The 24,816-nt window shown below is 52.5% G+C and overlaps 1 protein-coding gene across 2 annotated transcripts in view; it reads right to left on the bottom strand.

Annotated features, from left to right (window-relative positions):
* Nucleotides 1–3,321: 3,321 nt before the first annotated feature.
* The window catches only part of LOC106743130 (zinc finger protein 853-like), an 82,321-nt gene continuing 60,826 nt past the window's right edge, over nucleotides 3,322–24,816 (bottom strand). Inside the window, exons 4-13 of one of the 2 annotated variants that reach the window (XM_014616667.1) lie at nucleotides 21,156–21,340; nucleotides 16,638–16,667; nucleotides 9,366–9,525; nucleotides 7,454–7,666; nucleotides 7,078–7,200; nucleotides 6,746–6,883; nucleotides 6,009–6,206; nucleotides 3,932–4,152; nucleotides 3,591–3,744; nucleotides 3,322–3,456 (exon numbers count right to left, since the gene is read on the bottom strand). In XM_014616667.1, coding sequence (XP_014472153.1) covers nucleotides 3,335–3,456; nucleotides 3,591–3,744; nucleotides 3,932–4,152; nucleotides 6,009–6,206; nucleotides 6,746–6,883; nucleotides 7,078–7,200; nucleotides 7,454–7,666; nucleotides 9,366–9,525; nucleotides 16,638–16,667; nucleotides 21,156–21,340 — 1,544 coding nt within the window. In that variant the 3' untranslated portion in view covers nucleotides 3,322–3,334. Of the gene's footprint in view, nucleotides 3,457–3,590; nucleotides 3,745–3,931; nucleotides 4,153–6,008; nucleotides 6,207–6,745; nucleotides 6,884–7,077; nucleotides 7,201–7,453; nucleotides 7,667–9,365; nucleotides 9,526–16,637; nucleotides 16,668–21,146; nucleotides 21,341–24,816 lie in introns of both variants that reach the window. The other variant, XM_014616668.1, reaches the window with a different exon arrangement.

Here is a 24,816-nt window from a genome sequence, read left to right on the forward strand (position 1 = left end):
GTGGCTGGGGTGTCTGAAGAACGAACCGGTCAGGGACGAAAAGTCTCGTCGAGAATCTCCGAAAGGAAACAACAACAACAGTAACGCGGTCTATGTTAATGTCCAGAGGTGCGTGAACAAATTCGGCACGCTACCATTCAATTTCGCGCTCTAATAGTCCGCGATTGCCAGTCGAAGAAACGAAGGGATCGAATCGTGTCGTAGATGAATGAATCGATGCTTTCATTTTTGACCTCACTTTTTCCACGATACCTTTATTTTTTCCTTTATATCTGCTTTTTTGTGAACCGCCTCTCTATCTCCGTCGATTTTGGCTTCTCTTTGGGGATCCGCGTTTTCCTCTACCAACGTGAAGAAATGATTTTCAACCAAACGTCAAAAACACGTTTCTCTGCGGTCAGCGTCTCGTTTCATCGCGTCTGGTCTCATCGAAAGATAACCCCATCGAAAGTACGAACGATCTATAAGTTTTGTCAAAGTTTCGGGGAGGTTCGGAGAGGACGAAGGGGGTGATCCGGCCGAGGGGTAGTTCGGATTGTGTGATGGGGCGTCACGAAGGGGGATGCGTCTCTTTTTGTCTCTTCTAGGAGGGCAAGGGGCTGGCTCGGGTCTCTAAAAGTTCGCTCCACGATCAAACCTACGGACTTTCTTCATATTCTTCCTCTCCCTCGTCATCCTCATCTTCGTATCGTGTTTTATTTCTTTGTTTTTCTTTTTTGTTCATCCACCTTCTTTATTCCTATTCGTCTTCTTCTTATTCTTCTTCATCCTAAGTATTGCGAGAACGTAACGGTATATTGCAAGTAAAAGTTCAAAACGACGCAAGAGTTTTACGCGTTCAGATTATATTACCCGGAAATAAAAAAATATTTCGATCACAGGACCTCAGATTACCTGAAGCACGCCATTCTAAGTCTCACTCTCGTCTCGCATTCGCTCTTCCTTGATGCTCACGAAGCATTCACATTCATTCGATCTAGACCATTCGTACGACGGCGCGCCCGCGCACCTACGCCGATCCCAAGGTCGTGCATTCGCAAAATCGTCCACGTATACTTACTTTCTCTCCCTCTCTCTCACTCTTTCTCACTTTCTCTCTATGTCCCTTTCTCACTTTCTCGCACACGTCTCTTCTGGTTCGTTCTCCCCAAACGTTGTCCTCATTCTCTCGTCGACTATACTTGGGATAAACGTAAAACTTACGAGGGCGCGCTCCGCATTCACTCATTTTTCTCTTTCGCCTAACTATCCTAGTCTCATAGACCCTATATTCATTATTTATAATATTTATATATAATATATATATAATATATTTAGTATTTAGTTTTTTTATTTCTCTCTTCATCTTCATCGCGTGCTTGCTCACGAAAAATGCTAGCTCTTTCACGCTTACCACATTTCCTTTCTCTTCAGTTTAAACGTGTAAGTGTGAATGGGTTTCGCCCGTTCTTTTTTTTTTGTCTCTGTCATACTCTTCATACTCTGTATGTATATATAATATATATAATATAACTGTTTGTAATAACTATATTTTGTTTGTTCGCTTATGAGCTAATAGTTTTTGTGCTACCGACGAGCACAACTTGCGCGCATTTTATCTTCACTTTAAAGTGTGCTGCTGATGAGTCCTTGCAATATGTGTGTATTTTATTGTACATGTATGTGTTCCTCTCTGTATATGTATGTATACTCGGATGGTTTCGTGTACATATGTATATGTGTGTCTCTGTGTGTCCGCGTGTGTGTGCGCGTACGTATCTGTTCCGACGTTACGTCCGACGTTCGTTTCTCGCGAAATGTCAACGTCGCTTTGTCGTCGCGCGAAAACGTTGATCGCAGGTGAGAGAACGTCCGTACGTCCGTCCCGTCCGTCTGTCACACACCGGGGAAGGGGATTTCGGTACGTATATAATTAACAACCGTACACGCGGCGACACGGTAACCACCACACCGTCGTCGGTGCGTGGCTCGTTCGCCGCGACCGCGCGACGCACCACGTGTGAGCCTGCGTTACGTGGATACGTTGGTGTGCGATTCGCTTTTAAGCATTACGGGAGTTTCTTTTTAAGATTAGGGCTTTTGGGGGGGGGGTGGAACCTTAAGTTGCGGTCCGGTAAGATAGAGATGTATCTATGTATGTATATATTTATATATAGTTTAGGTTTGTTGAGCCCGGCAAGGGACGATCGAGGATCGCCCGTTGGACCCTCGGCCACCGTCGCGTTGCCGCGTCATCGGCTCTTGTACTATCATAGTACCTTGGCGCATCCCGGGAGAACCGTGTCCCCCGCAGGGAACCCGGCGCATCCCGAGATGACTTAGTGGTTTGTTCTTAGCAGCTTCTCGTTAGTATTATGGCACGTTTCGGGAGTCGAGGCGGCGGGCACGGCAGTGGCGACGTGTCCTGAGAATCCTGACGGATAACACACTCCGGTGAGAGCCGGCGTTGAAAGGAGTCGTTCTTCGTTCTTCCCCTTCCCGCGGTCGACGTCGCTCTCCTTCTGTCTATCTCTTTCTCTCTCTCTCTGTTGCCGCGACTTCTTCTTCGCGACTGCGGAGGGAGCCGCGGGAAACGCTCCCCCGACGCGGTGCTTCCTCCGTGCGAGAGCGCCGTCGACCACGCGCCGCGACTCTCCACCACGGGGAGAGAGTCCGCTCGGCAGATCCTTGGTTCAGGACCGGTGTAATTAGGAACAAGGACGCGGGCGACTCGTCCGCGCGAGAGACGAGCGCCGCCACTGCGCGAGGTCCCACCGCCTCGCGCCGTGCAACGGTTTTTCTATACACGTACGTAACCTCACTCTCCCTTCGTCGGACGCAGCCGGGTTGCTCACCCCTCCGGCGATCGCTTTATCCGGCTGGTCCGGCGATGTCGGCTCTGTCCGCGCGGGAAGACACCGAAGTACCACACTCTTACTCTCGAAGTCTGTCCGTTTAATAGACCGTGTTTTCTTACTGCTGAGACGATGAGCGAAATCCTGTTGACCGCACTTGGGCGCTCGGAGCGAGTCACGCTGGCGACGGCGACGACTCGCGTCGTCGCTCGTCCACCGTGTGCGCGTGACCGCTCTTACGCGTTCTCGGAATTACCGATCATCTCGTCGGCTTTCCTCTTGACGCCACGGTCCTCAGACTGCTGCGGCTGTTGCTGCTGCGGCTGCTGGTGACCGATGGTAGACGGGCCCTGCTGCTGTTGCTGCGACTGTTGCTGATCGTGCAGCGGGGTCGAGCGCTCCGTCGACGATTGCGACGACTGCTGGTTCATGCGCTCGCTCGGTAGGGTCGTCTGATCCGGCGCCCAAGGGGTCCACTCGTCTCAGTAGTAACTGAACTTTCATGGTTGCTGATTGCTCTGCTGGTTGACGACGTGCTGGAGAGTGAAGCTCAGTGCGCGCGGGTCGCCGTGCAGCCTGAGGGCCTGCTCTAATCGCTGCTCCTGCAGCCGTAGCGCTTCTCCTGAAAAGGGGCCGAGCGTGGACGCTCGTTAGAAGCCTTCTTTTAAGCTGCGCGAAGCTCACGTTTCGTCACTTCCGCGTCGTATCCCCGGACGCTTTCACGCCCCGCCGTGTAACACACCGAGATGTACTCACCGAGATCCGGCGATAGGGTGTCTTGTTGGGACATTTGTTGATTCGTATGGTGTCCCGGCATGCCGGAGGTGCTGCCTCCGTTATGCTGTCCCAGATGATGCCTCACGTCGCCGCCCACCGCGGAACTCGCCGCGGCTGCCGCCGCTTGAGACACCTGCGCGCAGACGTACGAAGAGGGGTTGAAAAAGAGATAGGTAGAGAGGGGAAAAGGGAATGATGCACCCTTTCGTCCGCATTGTTTCTTTCGTGAAACAACGCGACGCTTCCCTTGTGAAAACATTTCGGGACGGTGTTTAACGAGCGCGACCGAGGAGGAGCGGGGTGTCGGGTTGCTTCCTTACCGCGAGTCTTAGGGCGGCCTCGGCCTGGGAACGGAGCAGAGCTTCCGCCTGATGCATCCTCAGAGCCTGCTCCGGTCCGCTCGCTTGCACTCCTTGCTGTTGGGGTCCCGTCGATCCTTGAGTACCGCCACTCATGTCACCGTTATTGCCCATCCTCATAGCCGCCGCGAGCGACGCCATGTCGACCGGCGATAGATTAGGCGACACGGAATTTTGTAGTCCTGACAGAAATAACGCTTTTGACATCTCGCGAGGGTGAGAAGGGGTGAATCGAAGAGGACGAGAGAGGGATCTGCCGGTTGAAAAGAGAGCCAGTTGACTAAAGAAGTAAATTGGCAGAAGTAAAATTGGCAAATTGATGATTTTTGCTAATATTTTCTGATAGGTTTACAGAATCGAGCAAGCAGAGATTTCAAACATGTCAAAGACGGTTATAAAATCTATTTGCTCGATTCTGTAACCTGTCGGAAAACAATCGATTTTGCCAACTTACTCCTTTGGCCGACCAGGTCTCTCCCGGTCTCTCTCACAGTGCACTGGGATCGAAGGTAGAACGAATGTTGTAAAGTAACCGACGATAGTTCTCTCTCGGTGTCTCGTGCATAATTTAAAACGCGAATCCGCGTCTCGCGTGCAGAATCTTGGATCAACGGCGACCGGAACGAGATCCCGCGGAACACGCGTCGCGTTCGCAACGCGCACCGTGCTAACTTTGATCGTCGGCGAGAGGAGCGGCGTCACGCTAAGGAATTCCGATATTTGTTTTTCCTGCCGGTATTTCTTCGGCGAGTTTCTCGACGAGTTACGACCCGCAGCGCCGCGTGAAAGAAGCCGCGGGCACGCGATAAATCCACGCGCCGAGTTAATTCGAGATAACGTTCCGGGCGCGGGTCGTCGATAATCATTTTCGCGTCGCTTTTCTACGCGCGGGTGTCATTTCTCTCGTCGGCGAGACGGGGAGCGCGACGCGGAGCGTTTCCGCGCGTCAATCATTAGCGCGAGTCCCCTACCGGGCGGGCAGTGCGTGGTAGAAACGGAGAAAGGCAGGCGCGAACGCAACATCGTCGGCGGAGCAACAACATTGTAAATCAAGTTTTATCGGTAATAATTAGAACGGAGCTATCGGCTTTCCCCTCTCGTGCAATTTAGCGTTGATACGCGACAAGCACGGTCCTTGAAGCGGCGCGATCCGGCCCGCTCGATCGATTCGCTAGATCGCGCGCGCGACCAGTTCGCACATTTTATTATTAAATGTTCTGTTGGCGCGGACTATGTTTCTATAGAGTATTTATAATAAGAGTTTGGTCACCGTCGCTGTGCCACGGCCGCTACGTTTGGGTTAAAATCGAAAGTTCACAGCCATGTGTGCGAAATGCTCGGACATTATTGAAATAGGGACAAACCGAAAGAAATGAATAATTAAATCGCATTGTGAAACGCGCAAACTCACTTTTCTTTTAACCTTTTGACTCCCAAGCGAGCTGTTCGCCCCGTTCGCCGAAACGATTTTCTTTGAGAATGATTCGGCCAGACGATTTTCATCATTTTTACGGGGTTTTTCTAATTGATGTTTATAAATAGAAATAAATAACATTGTGTTATATTTACGCATTGATATGTCTATTGATTATATATTTTAATATAACTTTTAACATCATAAACCTGCTATTGCAGGGGAAATTTTTTCGGGGTCAGCCGCTCGTCCCATTTGGTAACTTACGTCTGAGAAATCAGCACGGGAGTCGAAAGGTTAAATACACTTCACGAACTTCGTAGGTGGCCAAATCTTTGCCCGTGTTGTCAATCAGCTGATGAACTTTGGCTGCTTTTCAGCAAGAGTCGACGCAAGTCTAGTCATATCATTATTTTATATCATCATACGCTTATTTCGCATTTGATAAAGAAAAAGATAATAGATGATATAACCACGCTCGTGTCGATTTTTGCCTCTCGCTGGGAAGCAAGCATAACGCATTCCAACCGGAAGCTGAGCCAAACATGACGGAGTCAGTCGGAAATCAAATACATACGGTGGCCATCCTCTTATCACAGGTATTCTATTTATCTATTCTCTTACCTGCCGACACCGCGGCGGCCATGACAGCCATGCGTTGCTGCTGCGACTGCATCTCGTCGTGGTACTGCTGCGCCGCGCCCGGTTGGCTTCCCGCCCGCAGCATCTCGCTGAGCTTGTTGCTGCTCGGCCCCGGCGACGCCATATTGTTGTTGTTGTTGTTGTTGTTGTTGTTCAGTAGACCGGTGCCTGCGCAAAAATCTGCTCTCGTCAGTATGTACAGGGCGGCGGGCGGACGGGTTGTTTTGCGCACGTTTTATATTCTCTTATCTCATTGTGTGTTTCTTTTCTTTCGATCAATTGCTAGCCTAACCGTGAGGTAGCGTATCGTTCCGCGGCTAGGTCGGCGTACGCGAAAACGCTTACAAAGAATGGGCGTCGCCTCCGAAGTGGGGGCCGCCCGTTGTTGTGAGCAGTAGAGTGACCGTGTGCGAGCGCCGTTCACATGAGAGAATTACTCAGACCAGAAAATTCGTATATGTTTTATTGGACTCAAACATATGTATATTCATATATGTAACTTACGTGTACTACAATAAGTTCACTAATGGTACTTCACAACAGAGTTTTTATCATTAAAACGAAACCAGAGAAAAAAAGGTGAATAACGGCGGCGTGGCTTACAAACAACTGGTGCTCGTGACTTGCGACATCATTATATATACACGTATATCTAGATACTTCGTTTGTAGACGTTCGTTTGTAAGTAGTAGTAGACGTAGAACAAGATCGGAGCGTACCAGGTTCACTACCGGCCGACGAGAGTCTTCCGTTGCCGCTGCTGCTGTCCGAATGGGCCGACGGTGACGGGCACATAGGCGGTTGTTGCAAATTTTGCGGTCCTCCGGACTGACTTCCCAATACACCCAAACCCGCTCCTGTACAGCGCAAGGGTGTCATGTTAGGTTTCGACGGGGGTACGACAGGGTCAGTGTGTGCATCTCACCGGCGTGGCGTCGCCGCGAATTTCGCGCCGCGGCCACGCCGTCCGATCACATTTACAAAGTAGAGAAAAGTATATGTACATATAATGTATATATATATATAAACACTGTCGTCTCTCTTTTTATACCTAAACTCGAACTCGCGAGGATCTCCCTTTCCCGCCTCTCGGCGGCCGCGCGGCTCAGCACGTACTGCGCCGCGAACTGATGCTTCGGGTCCATCCTCATGTGCTCCATGTGGCTCAGTAGACCTTAACACCAGAAAGAAAGAATCGTGCGTGGTCATAGTACTTGAAGATGGTCTCTCGTAATGCCGTAATCGGTGACGTTGCTCAACAGAGTTACGAGCGGTAAAACGATACGGGCACTCCGTAGAAACGACGTAAACGCGTGCGCGTGTATTCCACAGAAAACGGAAAACGAAAAGTCTTGAGACGCGGCGCGAGGAAGGACCGACTCCCGCGAGGAAGGAACCCCCGGTTTTTACGTGGCAAAAATACTTACCGCTCTCGTGAGTGAAGACGGCTTGGCACACCGAGCACGGCCACATCCTGAGGCTTGTGCTAAGTTGACTGGTCTCAGGATGGCAGGCCAGATGCTTCCTAAGGCTACCCTCGTTGACGTAGTGCTTCCCGCACACTGGGCACGGATGGTTGGCTGTCCGTCGCTTCGCTAGGTAAACCCCGGCAACGGAGGTTGTGCAGTCAGCGGAGGGAACAATAGGGCGACACAATTTCAAGGTCAATGCCAAGCAGGATAAAGCGTCCCAAGGAACGAAAGCCGCCTCCTCTCCTCACCCATCTTTCCTCCACCGTCATGTGTTCCCTCGCATCTCTCTCTCTCTCTCTCTCTCTCTCACTCTCTCTCTCTCTCTCTCTCTCCCTCTCTCTCACACACTCTCTCTCACATATTCTTTCTCTCTCTCTCTTTCTCTTTTTTTCCTCCCCCACCTTATTTCTCACGCACTCGCGTGCACTCGCGCGCGCGTACTTACGTACGTACAGATTCCGGTCGACCTCGAAGGCGAAGGGAGACCTTACGGACGCGGATAGCCAAGGACCAGGAGAGCACTGACCTCGGGCACGCAGAGTGCCGGCCGTCGCCACCGTGTTGCTGGCTCCCTTTCACGAGCAAGGTCGCCGGCCGAAAAACCAGGATGTATACGCACGGTACTCGCGCGCGTTGCACGCGCGCGGACGCACAGAGAAAAGAACGTTTCGCCCGCGACACCCTTCGAAAGACGCTTCCTCTTCGTGTCCAAAGCGAATCCACGCTCGTTCTCTCGCGGCCAAGCCGGAGAGGCGATCAGCGCGACGCAGACGCGCGTCCAAGACGGGTCCGAGAGGTCGCGTCTCGTGAACCTCCGCGGATTTTTCGCGTCACCCGGAGTGCCACGCGCGCTATAAATAATGCGATAAAGTGCCGGCGCGCGAGTACCCGAATGTGCACCGTTAGCGCCTTCGCCGTTTCAATGTCGCGAAGAGCGTGTCGACGAACGTCGCGCAGTCGTCACCATGATCGGTGTCCGATCGTCGCGGAGAGAGACGAGCGGCTCGATCCGGCTTGGACTTTTGTTCTCTGTACGTCCGCGCTTATGCACACGTATCACGCACGCGTATGTATCACAAGGCCACGCATAGAGGTCGGAACGAGACACCCTCGAAGCACCGTGTACATGTATTAGCGAGTAGGTACCCAAGTATTAGTCGGCGAGTGTGCCAAATGCTACACGCTTTTCCCGCCCTGGCGAAAACAGTATGAAGAAGTGAACAGGACAATGTGTGCGTATCGCCCGCGCCAAAGCAAAGTTCTTGGGATAGATGTGAGACGTACTTAAAGGCTAAAGAACGTAACGAACCACCCCTCGTGTCTCGACGAGCGGTTGCTCCACACCTCTCTCTATCTCTCTCTCTTTCTCTCCCTCTCTCTCTCTCTCTCTCTCTCTCTCTCTCTCACAGCCTTACTCACGATTAACGTCGTCCCTCTCGCGTCCGTGTCTATCTTCCTTTATCTCTCTTTCTCTCCCTCTCTCCCCATGGGACCCCATGTGAGAGGCTACTCGCGATCTTAGTTTCTGCTTAAATGCGGTTAGGGTGAACAGAGAATCGGCACGGAAAGAGTTAAGATGTGCTTACGTGCTTGCTTGGGCGCGAGGAAGATTCGGTGATTAGTCGTAAGAGACGAGAGACACGGTCAAGGTTTCGTTTCTCAAGCCTCACGTTTCATGCAACGATGCACTCCGCCCGCGAGATCCGGCTAATCGATCGGTTACGGTTAAGGAAGATTAGTAGTTGGGCGCGAGCGGAGGGTAACGGAGATGCGATGTGACGAGAGAGAGGTTGTGTTACACGTCGAGGTAGAGAGACACGGACGGCCGGTCGAGGGCGGCCGGGTTGCGCGATTTTTCAATACTTACTGGCAACTCCGGAGGCGTTCGGGTCCTTGTGGGTGTGCTTCATGTGCTCCATCAGCGCCTCACCGCCGAGGAAGAGCTTGTGGCATACTGGACAGCTGGTTGCGTTCGGGCCGCCGATCAGGGCGGCGTGTTGCTGGAACACAACACGCTGTTGCAACTCCTTTTTTGGGGGGCCGGAGAGAAGAAGTACCGGAAGCAGGCACACGCGGCGCACCGGTAGAGAGCCGACCCAGAGAATACCACCACAGAGTTGCGAACCAGAAGCGCAGGACAGGCAGGGCACAGAACAGAACGATTTACCAGTGAGAGTTAAGGCACCAATATACCGCCGCCACCACAGACTATTTTCCTTTTGCACAGGGAATTCATGTCGAGTGTCTGGTAGGAACTTTGTGGTATTTGCCATTGCATTGGCTGGGTTTCCAGTCGGTCAAGTGCAGTGTGCGATCGAAAAGAATCACCGGTCGGAAGAGAGAATTTTCGCCTCCCTCGCGCCAATAAAGTGCGTTCATCCGTTCTACCCTTACTAGTAATCCGCCTTCTGCCCGCGATTTTACGTCTTCACCGAACGAAACAAATTCGACTCTCGTGCGACCGGATCGAATAAAATTCGAGAACTCTCGTGCTTACTTCCGATTGAGCTCGTTGTTGAAATCAGTATGCTGTACTGCGGCCAAAATTAATTCCCGCGAACGGTCGGAAGACAATTAAGTTGTAGTTGACAAATGAATCGTCGGTGAAGATACTCGGAAAGATCATAGCTAGCTCTTGGAAACATTACAGGTTGGGAATGAGAGGCGGAGATACTTCGATATTATTGAAATTACCACTGTAATTTTCAACGTATCGTTGCTGGAGGGAATACTGTGCTCATGTATGCGCGCACAAGCGCGACACCGTCAACGATATCGTAGCCAGGAAATTTCGTAACGATACTTTTCTCTCGCCGTCCGGAACGAGCTGGCACAAAAATCAAGACAGACACGGATCTGTCGGAAGGGTCTTCTTGACCGATCAAAAACTTTATCTTCGCTGCCAGAACAGAGTACTCGGTTCGGGTGTAGGACAGGGTGGGCGATAGTGGTCACAGAGAGGGGTTTGGAGTTCGAAGCGAAGCCTAGACAGACAAATATGTGGAAGCGTGGGGTCCGGGGAACGATCGGAGCGGATTAATCCCTAACCGCGATTAGGGATTTCGTCGGCTAATGCTGCCGGCATCGGCCTCGCTTCGCGTATGTATATACGCACGCCAAAGGCTGATGATGCCAGACGTCGCGTCGCGAAAACAAAGCGACCACTTTCGTCGACCTTGGACCTCCGATCGACCCCGCGCGACCTCACCCATGAACGGGAATGCAAAGCATGGAATGACTAGCTTGTACCATACATCAATTTTAACTACCATGGCCGTTGCTAGCACACATCTTCGGCATCTGCATTCCTTCTCCTTGCCTTCTACACTTCGCGCTTATTAGCAAGCGAGTCGCGAACGAGATTCACCATTCTCGTGTGCCTTTACTACGAGCCTTTACAACGAGCCGATCGCAGTCCTACCAACGGCCATGTTTCGCATTAGATTAGAAAACGAAACATGAATGAAATTCGACGTCCTCTCACGTGCCAGTTAGAGTGATGATTCTTTTTTTCTTTCCCCCGTTCGTACTCTCGCTGGCTGGTAGCGCGCGCGCGTCAACCGATTCGCACCGATCGTGTATTAACCTCGTGTTTTTTTTTTTTTCGTCTTCTCTCTTGCGTCCCCCTTCCCCTTGATTTCATTCCGTCTTGTTCTCTCTCTCTCTCTCTCTCTTTCTCTCTCTTTCTCTCTCTTTTTCTCTCTCTGCTTTCCTCTTTCTCTATCCGAACACGCGAAGGTTGCTTGCACGCATACGAGGCGGTAGGTGCACGCGCTCGAAGAAAAACATGGCGATCCGACTTGCTCGAAAGAGTGCTTAAAACGGCAGTGGGAGTAGGAGAAAAAAGAAAAAGGCGCGGAAGAGAAGGAGAAGGTGGTGAACAGGCAGGAACGGCTAAAACGAGACCGGACGGCAATGACCCCAAAGAGTTTCGGGGTCTCCCGTTCCTCTCTTCCTTCCTGTTCGCCTTCTCCGATTCGCGACTCCTTCTTTTTCCCGTACTTTTTCGTCCTACCCGAAGACCACCCTCCCCATCCCCCTCCCTCCGGGCTGGGTCCCCTTTCGTCCCCCTCGCCTTCTCCGTCGATCGTCCTTCTTTTTATCCCGGACCTGGGACAATCGCGAGCGGGTTGAGGTAACGGGGCACGAGGCGGGAAACAAGACTGAAACAAGTTCTGCAGCGGCAATGACCCCGAATTTTTTGGACACACGCCGTCTTCCCTTTACCGTCTCTCTTTCTCTCTCTCTCTCTCTCCCCCCTCTCTCTACTCTCTCTACTCTTTCGCTCACGTAGGTTTTCCGCTTGTTTCTCTTCTTCCCTGTAATCGACGCGATTTCCCGGCCGCTCTCGCGGCTTTTGCACAACGCGACGTTATCTCTGCGCGCTCTTCTTGCAGTCGCCTCCACGGTCACCTTCTTTCTCTTCAGGTTTATACCCGCGCTTATCTGAAGCCTCTCTTGGCGTACTTCGTGCTTCTTCTTCTTCTACCTCCGGACATTTTTAACGGCGTGTCAGAAGCCGGCGCAATCCTGATTTTCCGCCGCGTCTTCCCGCCTCGTAAACGAGTAGACTCGCTCCGAGCTAAAGAGAGGCTAGAAAAGCCGGAGGAGAGGGCTGCCGATCGTGCGATAATCGTCTCTCCGCTTCCACTTGGGCGTCTTCCTTCCGGCTCGTGCGAGCGTTTTCATCGCTCGCGTACCCTCCTCCCTCCTCCCCTCCCGCGCCGATTCACTCTTGTCCCGCGAGTGTGGGTGGCCACGACCGCCGCGGCATACTTATGCCTTCTCTCTCCTTTTTTTACGCCGAACCTGGGGCAGTCGCAAGCGCGTTGCGAAGACGAGGACGACGGCGTCACCGTGGCCGTACCGCCGCCGCTGCTGTTGCATGCAAGTTATTCTCGGAGGGAGGTTGCGGTCCCTAGGTTCGACGCCCCGACCTGGCCCAACTGGAAAAAACCGGTTTCTTCGTCGCGCTCTTCCTTTTTTGCCCGCATCCTCGCTTTTTGCGCCGCGAGTGCCTCGACTCCGCTGACGCTCTTTCCCTTCTTCTCCGTCCCGTTCTCCACGGCCGTCTCTCCTTCTCTCCCTCTCTCCGTATCTCTCTTTTTCTCTCTCTCTCTCTCTCTCTTCGTATACCTCTGGCCCGCGATCTCTCTCTCTCTTTCTCTCGCTCTTTCCCATCTCTCTCTTTCTCACCGACTCGCTCTCTCTCCCCGGCTCGGTCGAGAGAGTGGACGCGGCGTGGGCGAATCCCCGAGGGACTTTATGATCCGCCGTGACCAGATTCATCTCTCTCCTCGCGAGAGGCTGCACGCGCGCGCGGCTGCACGCCGCTCTCGCTACCATTCCCAATTCCATACTTCCTGGTCCCACTAAGAGGGTCTACGTGTATCTGCCAGAGAGCCCCTCGTCAGGATATCCCCGTGTATCTCGGTACAGATACGGGATAGAGAAAGAGATGCGCGATCCGCTGGTAAAGAGAAAGAACGATTCCGCGCCGGTGAGATCGGTTCTGCATGCGTTCTTTGTTCCCGCTTCAGACGGCTCGTGTCGACGAAGCTACGGGAGGGTGGGAGGAACCTTCGATTCGCGCTCGTTTTCGAGACGAGAGAAACACGCGAAGAACGGCCGTTCGTCGGCTGGTTGATTGGTGTATATTTCGAAAGAGTACGGCAATGTGTCGGAATGATATGAAATGATCCGTTAGCGAGACGCATGCAGTGACGTCGATTACCTCTCTCTCTCTCTCTCTCTTTCTTCGCCAATAAATAAATGTGCAGCGAGCGCGAACACGTCACACCACGATCAATATTATGAAGATGGCCGGACAGCTGGATAACACCAGAGTGAATACAACGGCCGATGTCCGGTGATGGTATTTTTAACGTCGCGCTGTAAATAACCACCAGACGTCGCACGATTTTAGCCGCGACCACGCGCGACGCACGCCGATCAGCGGCGCGACGATAACGACGAGCCTCTTCGGATTCTTCGCATTTTTATCGCGACCCGATCGCGCTCGCCGCTCGGGAGGAGGATCGGCCGGTCAAACACCTGGCCGCCGTGATTCTCATCACACGCGCGCTTCGCCACCGGGATTTTTTCGCACCCCCTTTCGCGCCGATTGGTTCCTCCGGATTTTTCCGGCGATCCCCGATCGCAGATTGTCCGCTCCTTGAGGCCCGGCGCGGGCCCGGGTCAGGGAGTGGCGTAAAAAGGAAGTGGGTGTGAGCACACGTGTAGCGGTGCGTGACGTCGGGTACGATGTGGCCATTTTGTGTTCATAGAGACGGGACCATCTTTGATCAAGGGCCGAGATCTCGTTAGCCGAGCGATCTTATTAGAACTAATCACGCCGGGATTGTTTTTTTTTCTTCTCTTTTTTTTGTTTCTAGACACGCACGTGCGTAAGCAGCACGCGACGTCATCCTCGACTCGCGACGATTCGAGAATGTCCCTCGGTGAAGTGTCGCCGTCCTCTCGCCACAATCGTCCGTTCCCGTATCCCTCGGGGGGTATCGTCGATTTTCTCCGATTCTTGTCTTCTATTCCTTTTTTCGCACTTGCCGACCGAAAACGCGGCCTACAATTGGCGGTCGATAATCAACGGCGCGCGGACTCCTCTCCTCCCCTCGGGCGGCGATAAAATCCGAAGGTCGTTTCGCGCGCGCGGAGAACGCGCGCAATTCTTTTCTCCCGCCCGAGAGTTGTTCGTTCTTTCTTTCCTTTTTTTTCCTACCCGCGTCGTCTTTCCTTGGCTTTTTTAGCCGCGACGAGGCCGCGAGACTCGCCTCGGCAGACAACCTTCGTACGATACTTCGGCTGTTCGTTGCAACGAGGGGCTCGCGGAATCCGCGAGAGATATTCACCGGCTTGCTCATCTTGTCCTTCTCTCTCTCCCTTTCTTGCGCTCGTTCTCCCTCTCGCTTCGGCCCGCCCGCGAACGTTATTTTCTCGAGACGAGAACGCTTTGTCTCTCCCGATAAGGAAGGCACCAGAAATTCCTGATTCCTTTTCTACGTCCGCGTCTGACTCATAGTTCTCGTCGCTTTCGGGGCTTTCGGACGAGCGTCGGGGAGAGCACAAACAACGCGAAAGTCCAAAGGATGTCTAAAAGACATCGGAGATACCTCCGGGAGATCAGAGATTTTTGCCTCTTCGTCCGCGTGAGGAGGGGTCTTCCCCGCGACCGGAACGACATAATTCGAAAATTTGTACAGCCCGCCATCTCCCGCTCTCTCGTCCTCTTCCGCAAAACGTCCGGCGAGTTTCTACCCCTTGACGCGGGAAGAAAAAAAAAACACGGGCGGCACGCGCGATCGATGGGAATTCATACGCGTCGCTACTCACCCCCTCGGCTTGTCCCTCTCATCGCCACTCTGTCCCGCGTATCATTAATCCACTTCTAATTGTAAGAGCCGCGCGAACTGTTAATCCGCGTGCGCGAAAATCGCTCGCTGCGACGAACGCGAGGCGAGAGAGGAAGGGGAAAAAAAATGCGAATCTACCTAACGCCGTAAGGGTTGACAACGGGGCACCCTCCGTGTTGTGCCAATAGGAGAACCGGATCGACCCCGGTCGCGCCCGGCTAGACCAGCGGAAAAAAGGAGCGCGGAGGGGCGTCGTACAATGGGGTGCAGATCCCACCCTATCGAAAAACGCCACGGGAATGATTTCATTAGTGAGCCCGCGCTCGTGATCGAGCGCTGGAGGAGAGAAAAAAAAATAGAGAAAGAGAGGCACACGGAACCACCGGAGGCGGGGTCGAAAAAATTAATGCCTCGGGGTGTGAGCGAGAGAGGCAGAGAGCTCTCGAGGGGTGCGATCGGAAAATGGACTCGTCAAGTTGAAGACTGCACGAAGCTCGGAGGAGAATATGTAATTGTATGTAGTTCTCTTGAAAATATACGGGGTTTATAGGAGCTAGGGGTGATGTCAGTCGAGACCGACGTGAAAGTAACGCGTAACGAGCGGGCAGTAAGATGCAATATTCTGCCAAGGGGTGGAATGGTAATAGCGATCGGGAACTTTTGAAATCTCACGTTTGTGGGAGACCGCCTGATGGCGTTCGTCGGATGCGAGCAGGACTGAAATAAACGCCGAAAGTCGTCGAAAGAGACTGGACGGGGCGAAAAAGTTGCGCGAGACGCTGCGAGATCTCGTAAGAGCCGGCCGATTTACGAGGCGTTCTGCCGCGAAAGGCCGTCCCACTTTTCTATTTTAATGCCGCAAAAGAGACAAAGAGCGAGGTCCTTCTGGAGATTCGCCAGCCAGCGATGTTTACCGACGAGAAAGAGAGTGAATGTGAAAGAGAGGGAGGGAGGGAGGGAAAGAGGGAGAGAGAGGAGGCCATAGCAGGAATCTGAGAGAGGCGCAGGATTCGGCTTATGCCGTGGTGGTGCTGAGAGGGGGGCGAAAAAGGGGAAGGAAGGAGAGCGGGGAGTGAACCTTGCTTAATTAGAAGAACGGGTAGAAATTAAGAAGCGGTAATTAGCCGCGATTGACGGGCGAAAGCGCACGCGTGGTGACTCTCTTCGGCGATACGTCATCGTGCATCTCAGTGATTGTCGCGATTACGATTGTCGCGACGTGAGACAATATCGACGCGTATTCATGATGACGGTGAGGTAAGAAGAGAGAAAAAGGAGCAAGAGCCGGATTATAATCGTTTCACGATCTTCGCCACGTACGTTCGATCAGGCGGTGATTCGCGCGTTCCGCGATTTGATGCCGGTGCGATGCCGCTAATTAAATATATATAACGCGTGCCACAGACGTTGGAAGGAAAAATAATTAAAAAACAAACGCACGAGGCGCTAATTTCGCGCTACAACGCTGCTCGTGATTTCACGTATTCTGTGAAAACTGCGTTACGGATACATGTATGTATTGCGTGGGCATGTGCATGTGTGCGTGCGTGCGTGCGTGTGTGTGTGTGTGTGTGTGTGTGTGTGTGTGTGTGTGTGTGTGTGTGTGAACATGTGTGTGCATGTCTCATCCGAATGGATCGTGATAATGAAAATCGGAGACCACAATTTTGTACGTGCGTCAAGCGCGCACGTAAACGCGGCGAAACGAGTTGAAATTACAGCCGAAAGGAATTCCCATGGGCTCTCCCATATTGACCCGATCGTTTTACCTTTAATCGTTGCCATGGGTACTTCGAACACTGCGACAAAGAGACCAGCATGAAATGGAGATCAATCTGAATTAATGTGATACCATTAAATCGTCAGTCATTGGTTTAGGTTTTCAGGAGTATTCACATCGGGCGACCGTGCGTGCACGCTCTCGCGGAAGAAATTGAAAAAACACCATGTAAATACCGCGAGCGCGGTAATTAATTAGCACTCCGTGTCGGCGAAAATACGCGAGATAAGCGAACGGGGAACGCGAACCCGCCCCCCCCCCCGCTCACATCCTCCCGAATAAACCAGATTTACATTTATCTATCACCGGCGATCAATTCGCAAGCGAACGACGATCACGCGCGTACAGAGGAAAAAAAAACAACAACAAAAAGAATCGGGCGCTAAGCGAGAGGTAACAACCACCGCGCGGTTTCTAGTACAGGCGGAGGGAGGGGAAGGATGAATCCCCGTGGCGAGAGAAAATAAATCTAATGGCTAACGAGTTTTTACCGCGCGCCAGGGCAATTAAGAAATGGGGAGGGTGGGTGAAGGGAGGACCCGGGGCAGCGAAGGGATGATGGGAAGGCTCCGGAGGTGAGTTAGAGAAGAAGGTCGAAAGGTACGCGAGGAAGGTCCGCGGGAGAGAGAGAAAAGGGGGTTGTATCGTGTTGCACGACATTCAACCCTTGTACCGCTAAACTACGGATAAATACGAAGGCTGCGCGTCACGTGAAAGTGGCCAAGACACAAGAGAGGGGGAGGGTGAGAGAGAAGAAAAGAGAGAGACGGACAAAGATGGGGAAAGGAAGGAACAGAGAGCGGGAAAAAGGGATCAGGGCCGGTCGAATTCGCGAATTTACAGCGACGAGCCGCGCAATTCTACCCCTTCGGAACTATGCGTCGAGCGAACTTGCGTCTCTCTTTCTCTCTCCCTCCCTCTCTCTCTTTCTCTCTATCTGTCAATCTATCTCTCTCTTCGGCGTATCTCGATCGTATCGTGATATACAAAGCCCGAGACGGAATCTCGCGGCGAAGATAAAAGAGGAGAGTCTCCGGTCGCGCGCGGCGATGAATCGCGAGGGAGGCCGGGGGAGAGATTCGATAGGTCGATTAGTGAGAAGGAAATTTCGACGTGGAGAGACGAACCTGCCGGTGGCTCGGCCGTACCGGGATTCAGGAGCGTGGGCGTATTAACTGAGGACATATCGCGACGGTGTATCGTCGCGATGATCCGCCCCTGTTCCGAGAGCCAGGGAAGAGGGTAACAGTTAATAGGATACACGGAGAGAGGAAGTGTATACGCGTGTGTGTGCATGTGTGTGCGTGTGTACGTGTAGAGGTAGACCATAGACGAGTTTCTATGCCCGGGCTACCGATCGTTCTCTATAATACATTTACGCTCCGGCCTATTATAATATTGTACTCCGGGTGTATTGTCTTTCTTAGCGGGATAATGTTTCGCCGACACGCCAGGCCTCGACCCGGAGCGTAACTCTTTCATTTCCCCTTACTCTCCGCCGTACTTCCGTGAACCACGTTCCTCTTTCTTCGTCTCGCGCTCTCTCTCTCTCTCTCTCTCTCTCTGCTTCTCTCGCGCGCTTCACTCGCTTCTTTCCCTCGTCCTCTCCTTTTCCTTCGTTTTTTTTTTAACAACGAACCATTAGCTATCAGGACGGTAGCCGGCGAGAGGGAGACGGGCTAGGCGGTCGGAAATAGCGAAAACAATTTCAAGAAATCTGCCCCGACGAAAATTCGATTAGCCGCGGAAGATGGGCTCGAGCTCTCCGTTTGTTTCGTTTCGTTTTATTTCCAGCGGGCGTACACTCTGTTTCTGTCGCCGGCCTCTCTCACTCTTTCTCTCTCTCTCTCTCTCTCTCTCTCTCTCTCTCTCTACTTCTACTCTCTTTTCCGTGCTGGCGGCTTTTAATTACTTCGCCGCGCACTCCGTAAGATCCTCTCTTCGTACTCCGCTCTCGGTCGTTCCCTCTCCTCCTTCCGCGTCTTTCATCGTTTCTTCTCGTTGCGCATTTTTTTCCTCATTTACCGCGAGCCACGTACATTCCGATATTTTTGCCGATAAGCCCGGACAACGCGGCCGTTCTCGCGGTCGCGCAAGTGCGCAACACACATTCGCACATATTTCGCGCGAGTATTCGATCCGGCGCGCTAATCCCGCGCTTGTGCAAGCCGGCTATCGTTCTGCGACGGGCGATCGATGCCTACCGTTGAAAAAACCGATCGAGACTATCCGTTACTCCAAACGAGGGGGTTAATAACTCGACTGCAAAAAGCATTCTCATTATCGCGGGGATTATCGTTGCGGCGCGGCGGAGAGGGGGAGAAAAATGCGTGGCGGTAACAGGGTCGTCATGTCATGTCAGTTCATTCATTCTTCCCTAACTGCGCGCGTTTATGTGCGGGACGAGGGAAAAAAAAAATGGTCGGGTTCGCCTGTCTGTTCGTAAGGCGGAGGGTCGTCGGCACGACTTTACGGCAGATTTATCGAGGTCGGGGCGCGGGGGCCGAAGGGGGATAATCTGAAAGCTTTAGCCGTGGATTAGGTTTCAATTAGAGCGGCCCGATGAACGGGGCGTTAAAAGAGCGATATTTATTGCCGGAACAGCCGACGTGTGAACGGATTATGTTCGCGTAGGCTCCCGACGTGCCGACGCACCTGATTCCGCGACTCGCGAATACCGACTCGCGTCTGGAAAAATAACGATGATTCCGACGACGACAATCGGTCACATCGGCGTCCCGTGTCTCCTTTCTCAGCGTTCGATTCCTCTTTCGGCTTTTGTGCGGGACGCGGCGTCGCCGTTTGTTTCACGGTTACGGCGGATCCATTAGCGGAAACGCGGACTGTTACGTAACGCGCGGTCGGTATAATTGGAAATTGCAAAAAAGCGCGATCGACTTAACGCGACGGGGAAAAAAGCGGAAAGAAAAGGTGGAGGAGAAAGAATAAAGAGCGGGAGAGAAGGAGGAAAAGCAACGACGGAGGAGGAGAGAGGAGCGAAAGAGAGGAGGAGAGAGCGCGGACGGGACGACAGATGCCTTCCCACGTTTTTTCGCCGAGACATGTGCCCGGCGCGGCGAAAGGGTTGAGAAATTCAGTTGCCGGTCGGGTGGGGCGGCAGCGGCGGCAAAAAACTGCCCCACGATACAAGATTCCGGCGGTAATCGCGCCGCCGCGATTCCACGCGAGGGGTGAATTCGATTAACGGGCACGGGGGTCGCGCTCTTTTTCCCAGATCGGGCCAGTCTTTTTTCACTTGTGTCCCTCTAATAACCGGCACGCACGCGGCCCAGACGGAGTCGCCGTGCGTGTGTAAACAACGATTGTTTGTACGCGACCGCCCGTATGAGAAAATTCTTCTATCCGTGTCATGCCCGTAATCGCGCGCGCCGTCGATATCAAAGGGCTCGCGTCACCCTCGTCCTGACGTCTTCGTCGAGTTTCGCTCGTGGACGGCCGGACTGTTCGATTCGTGTGTGTTCGGATCGTGGTTTCTCCTCATATCTTCGTCGTTCTCCGTCGCTTTCACTAAGAGATCGCCATTCTTGGGTCATTTTCGGTCTGAAAGTTCCGGTTTGCGGCTCCGCTCTTTTTTCCTCTCTCTCTCTCTCTCTCTCTTTCTCTTTCTCTCTTTCTTTCTTTCACGAGAGACAAGCGACGGTTCGTTCTGTCCCGCCAGGTCGGTCGAGTGTCGTCTCTAATGTCGATTTCATGTCGATTTCGTGTCGATAAGCGTCGTATGTAAAAATCCAGAGGCGAAAGCAAGCCCAAGCAGCCCGAAGGATCCCGCGGGAAAGTATCCAAAGCCACCCTCGATACATTGTTTCACAAGGAGATAGATGCGCTATCTACAAGAGAGACGGGGATGTTCGCGGCACGATGACTCGCAGACCGAGGGACTCATCGGTCGGGGATCCGAATTATCCGCTCGCGACGTGGCCGTGTTCATGAGGCCCCGACACGTCGACCGCCGCCGCGTCTCCAGCGAGACTGACTGTTTTAACTTCGCTCGAGACACATCGATTATATAGGGAGCCCTCGAAACGGAACAAAGGAAACGGCGGACAAAGAGCGTTCGAACGGGAATCCATCTGTACAAAGTATCGAGGCAAGCGTGAACCCACCACCATATGCGTGCGTACGAGTAAAACCGAGAACGAGTGTCGCGCGAGAAAGAGTTAATATAGATACATTTCGGTCGGTTAGAGGAGAGCGATCACAGCGGTTCTTAGATTTAGCGACAACGCGCGACAATACGCGCCCGAGATGACATTTGTTCTCAAGTAAAATGTGCGTGTACGAGCGAGCGAGAAAACCGCAAGATTGAATCGATCTTTTTCTTTTTTTTTTGTTTTTTCTTTCTTTTTCTTCCGTTTCTTTTTTTTTTTTTTTTTTTTTTTTCNCCGCGAGATACCACTCTCTCTCTCTCTCTCTTTTGGTTATACCGGCACCGCGTATCACAGCGAATTGCGAGTTGGACGTCGGATTTGGTACATACATGACTGACCTTCGACGTGTGGGTACGGAGGCTGGACTCCGTGGCGAAGCCCTTGCCGCAGATGTTGCAGTGGAACGGCCGGTTCTTCGCCCGCTCCACCTGAGCGTCGTGATTTCTCAGGTGTTGCTGCAAATTCGACAGTTGGATGAAGGCCCGCCCGCAGTCCGGTAAATGGCACTTGTACGGTCGTTCACCTGCGATCAGATACCGTAAGGCGGCATTAGAATTTCGTGCGGCTGTGCGCCACCACGAGCGTACGTAAATTGTGTTACGGTCTAGTGTACGGGTGGGAGCACGTAATGGCCGTTCGCGCAATACACGGTCGGGAAAGCCGCGCGCACCGGTCATGCCATGCGATTTTCCCCGCTGTCGCGGGCTGGCTCCCGCGATTTCGGAATTTCGACGTCCGATGAGGACGTCGCGATAACGAGTGAGTCGTCGTCGTCGCCGCCGCCGACGGCGACGATGACCGTCGACGATCGCCGACCGGTCGCCTCTTAATCACACGTCGTTGAAACGAGACGATTGTGCGCGGAATAATCAGTACTTGAAGTATCGTCGCGAGCGACCGATTGTCGCGGCGTACGCGTCTGCATTTACAGCGTCGGCCGCTTCCTCATTTATTATTATTCGTAATCGCGTGTAAAGCATTCGTATGTTCCCCGAAGCCGCTTATATACCGTTTACTTTTGATTGGCGTGTAAAGAGTAGGTATCATTTCTCCCGACGTATCGTACATACAATATTAACCGCGTCCCCGCGCGGACTACGCGACGAAGATTGATGAAGAGATTGAAACGTCATTAACGACTCGTTTGTCAGCTCTCGCCAAGTATGTCTCTCGTCTCGCGCTCGCTCTTAAAAGGTAAAAGTTGCGCGGAAAAACTGCGCTTAGGAAGGCGAATTGTCCAGTCAGCGACTCCCCCGGCACTCTTTCCCCGATATTTTTTTTCCCACGGCACATGCAACAGGTTTCTACATCTACATCGGGGAGAGTAGGTGGTGGGAAGAAAAACACACCGGCATTTTTCTCCGCGCCCGTGCGAGCGGGAAGGCATGACGGCGACGACGTGCGTAAATTGGAGGCGTTTAAAACACGCCAAGTATTATCCCCTCCCAACCCCCCGTGCAAATACTTGCGCGCGCGCAAGCGAATGTTGTTGTTTATCGCGCACGGCATCTTGAGAGATTTGCGTTTGCTTGAAAATACGATTATTTAAGCGCCCCAGCCAGTCTCCGCGTAATATTAATGCAAAGCGGCACCGTGGAGTAGCCTCTCGATCGTTTAATCGCCTCGATCGATCGGCATTCGAGAGCCAGAAGACTTCAGCTGGCGCGTTGCGTTTTTATTGCGTTTTTTCTCCTCTCCACGGCTCCTCGCCGTCGTTCGTTTTCAGTGGACTCGATTCTAATTCCCACAAGCGATTGGCTCAATTTAACTTTTATTAATATCGACATTCTTCCCCAATCCTTTTTACCTCGGGCACTTGTTCCTTCCGCTCACTCTCTCTCTCTCTCTCTCTCTCTCGTTCTGTCTGTCTTTCTCGCCTCCACCGTCTACCTCTCTCTATCCCTCGGTCGTTCCACGGGATTCATCTTTTATTCAGTCGCGTGATTCATCGGAGAATTTCATCGTGTTCGATTTAATAAAAATAACTCGAGCGAGCAGAATTAGATTCTGCAAATCTTTTATCGCGTCGTCGTTTAGAGTTTTCGGCCGCGAAAGGGACGTGCGCGCGCACGACAAAATGCGTTTTTAAATCGCGCGATTCTTTCCTTGAGAGAAAGAAGGGAGGGATGATAATAGACCCTTCTCTCTCTTGGCGCGCGATGCACGACGATAAAAGTAGCCGGATTTTATAATGGTGCCGGTGTGGCGCCGGCGAGGCTATTATTAGAGGAAGCGATTTCCTGGATAAAACGAGCGACCTGATCGCTCGTATTTATTTCCCACGTGAAATAAGTGTAGGGAAGAAGACACCGCGAAGGCTTTCACGCGCGCTGGTGCGGCGGTGACGACGACGGCGGCGGTACCGCACCTCGCCGCCGCTACGTGTGTAACACTAATACGTTAACTTATTCACGATCGGATTCCGCTTCCGCGTATATTCCTGCGCGCTCGCGTATATAAATTCAGCACGGCGTAGTTTTACGCACGCGTCGCACGTCGCCGGCGTTACGCGACGGCGAATTAATAATCGCGTGCGATTCGATATCGTCGGGACGGCAAATCGAGTCTCTTCCCCCCGTGCGAGCGGCCGTCGGGGCGGCAGAAACGTCGGTGGAAGTACAAAGAAATTTAATTGCCCGCGGCCGAAAGAAAAACGTCAGAAGGCGCTATTGGAATTTTTATGAAGGGACACTATTACGTGCTTTTCCCTCCCTGAAGACCGTATGTTTTCTGTCGCGCTACAATTAAAAACATATTAATACGCCGGCCGGTCGGCCGCCGGTCCGCTTGGTTTCTTATTGTCGGCGCTTAATTGACGGTTGAAACATTTATTTGTAGAAACGATGAGCTCGCCCACGTGTACGCTCTCGCACATACGTAATATTCACCTTTTTTGTGCGCTTCGCGCTTCACCGGAAGCGGCAGTAGGAAACAAACGGCGGCGGGAAGGGGAGAGTTGCACGGTGCAATACTTCTCTCCTTCTTAGTTCATAAAAGGGAGATAATGACATAGAACCGGGAGGCCGGGCCGGCTCATCCGTTTCTATGAAAACAGTTCTGCCGCTACTATTACGCGATAAACGCTACTACGTACGTACGGGCCCGATCGCGCGCGCCTTCTCGCCGACTCGCGCGTTATTAAACGGAAAAAGAACGTTGCGATATAAACCGTGCGTGCGCTCGCGTGTATATATAGCTTTGGCATTTCGAGCGTGCGGTTGGCATTCATTTTTTAGTGCCTCGTTATCGACCGTGTCACTCGCACGAAGGAATTAACCGGTAAATGTGTAATGGAAAACGCGGTCCTTTATATCGAATAAAGCGTCTCTTCAATTCTTATCGAGTTCCCCGGGCTGATTTCGCGAACGAACACAGCGCGACAACACTGCTCGCGGCGGCGGCATCCTATTAATGATGCACTCGCCGAGGATCGATGATCCCTGCGGCGGTAGAGCTTCCACCGGATAGATCCCGAGGTCCGCGCGCGCTTTCTTTTTTCGGCGCGGCTGAATAATTATTCGTTGCGGTAATGGCCTCCTATTCGTAATAATTTGCGTGGCATCGCGCGGAACGGCGCGAAGAGTTATGATTAAATTGAAAATCTCGCGTGCGAAACGGAAGAACGAGAGAAATGGAACGGAGGGGCGGGTGAATCGCTCGAGGTCGCCTCGTCGAAGGGTCTGGCCCCCGGACTCTTTGAGAGACCCTTCGTCGAGTGCGAGAATTACGAATTGTAAAGAACTTTTGATGAATCGGTGCACTTGGCCGGGCATTCCGTCCCGTTCGTCGCATTCGGCATTCCCTCCTCACTGACACTCCTCTCGCGAAAGTACGTGGACATTCACGCATGTGAAACGAAACGGAACGCGTTCACGTAGGTGCCGCGAACATAACGGATTATTTTGCGCGAGGCAGCTGCGATTTCGAGCCTGAGGTGGAATTCACAATTTTCAGAAATAATCAATCGCGCATTCTTCTTAATGTGTCGCGCTTTAATAT

The sequence above is a fragment of the Dinoponera quadriceps genome, unplaced genomic scaffold (genome assembly GCF_001313825.1).
Source record: "Dinoponera quadriceps isolate SergipeBrazil2010 unplaced genomic scaffold, ASM131382v1 scaffold942, whole genome shotgun sequence".
NCBI lineage: Eukaryota > Metazoa > Arthropoda > Insecta > Hymenoptera > Formicidae > Dinoponera > Dinoponera quadriceps.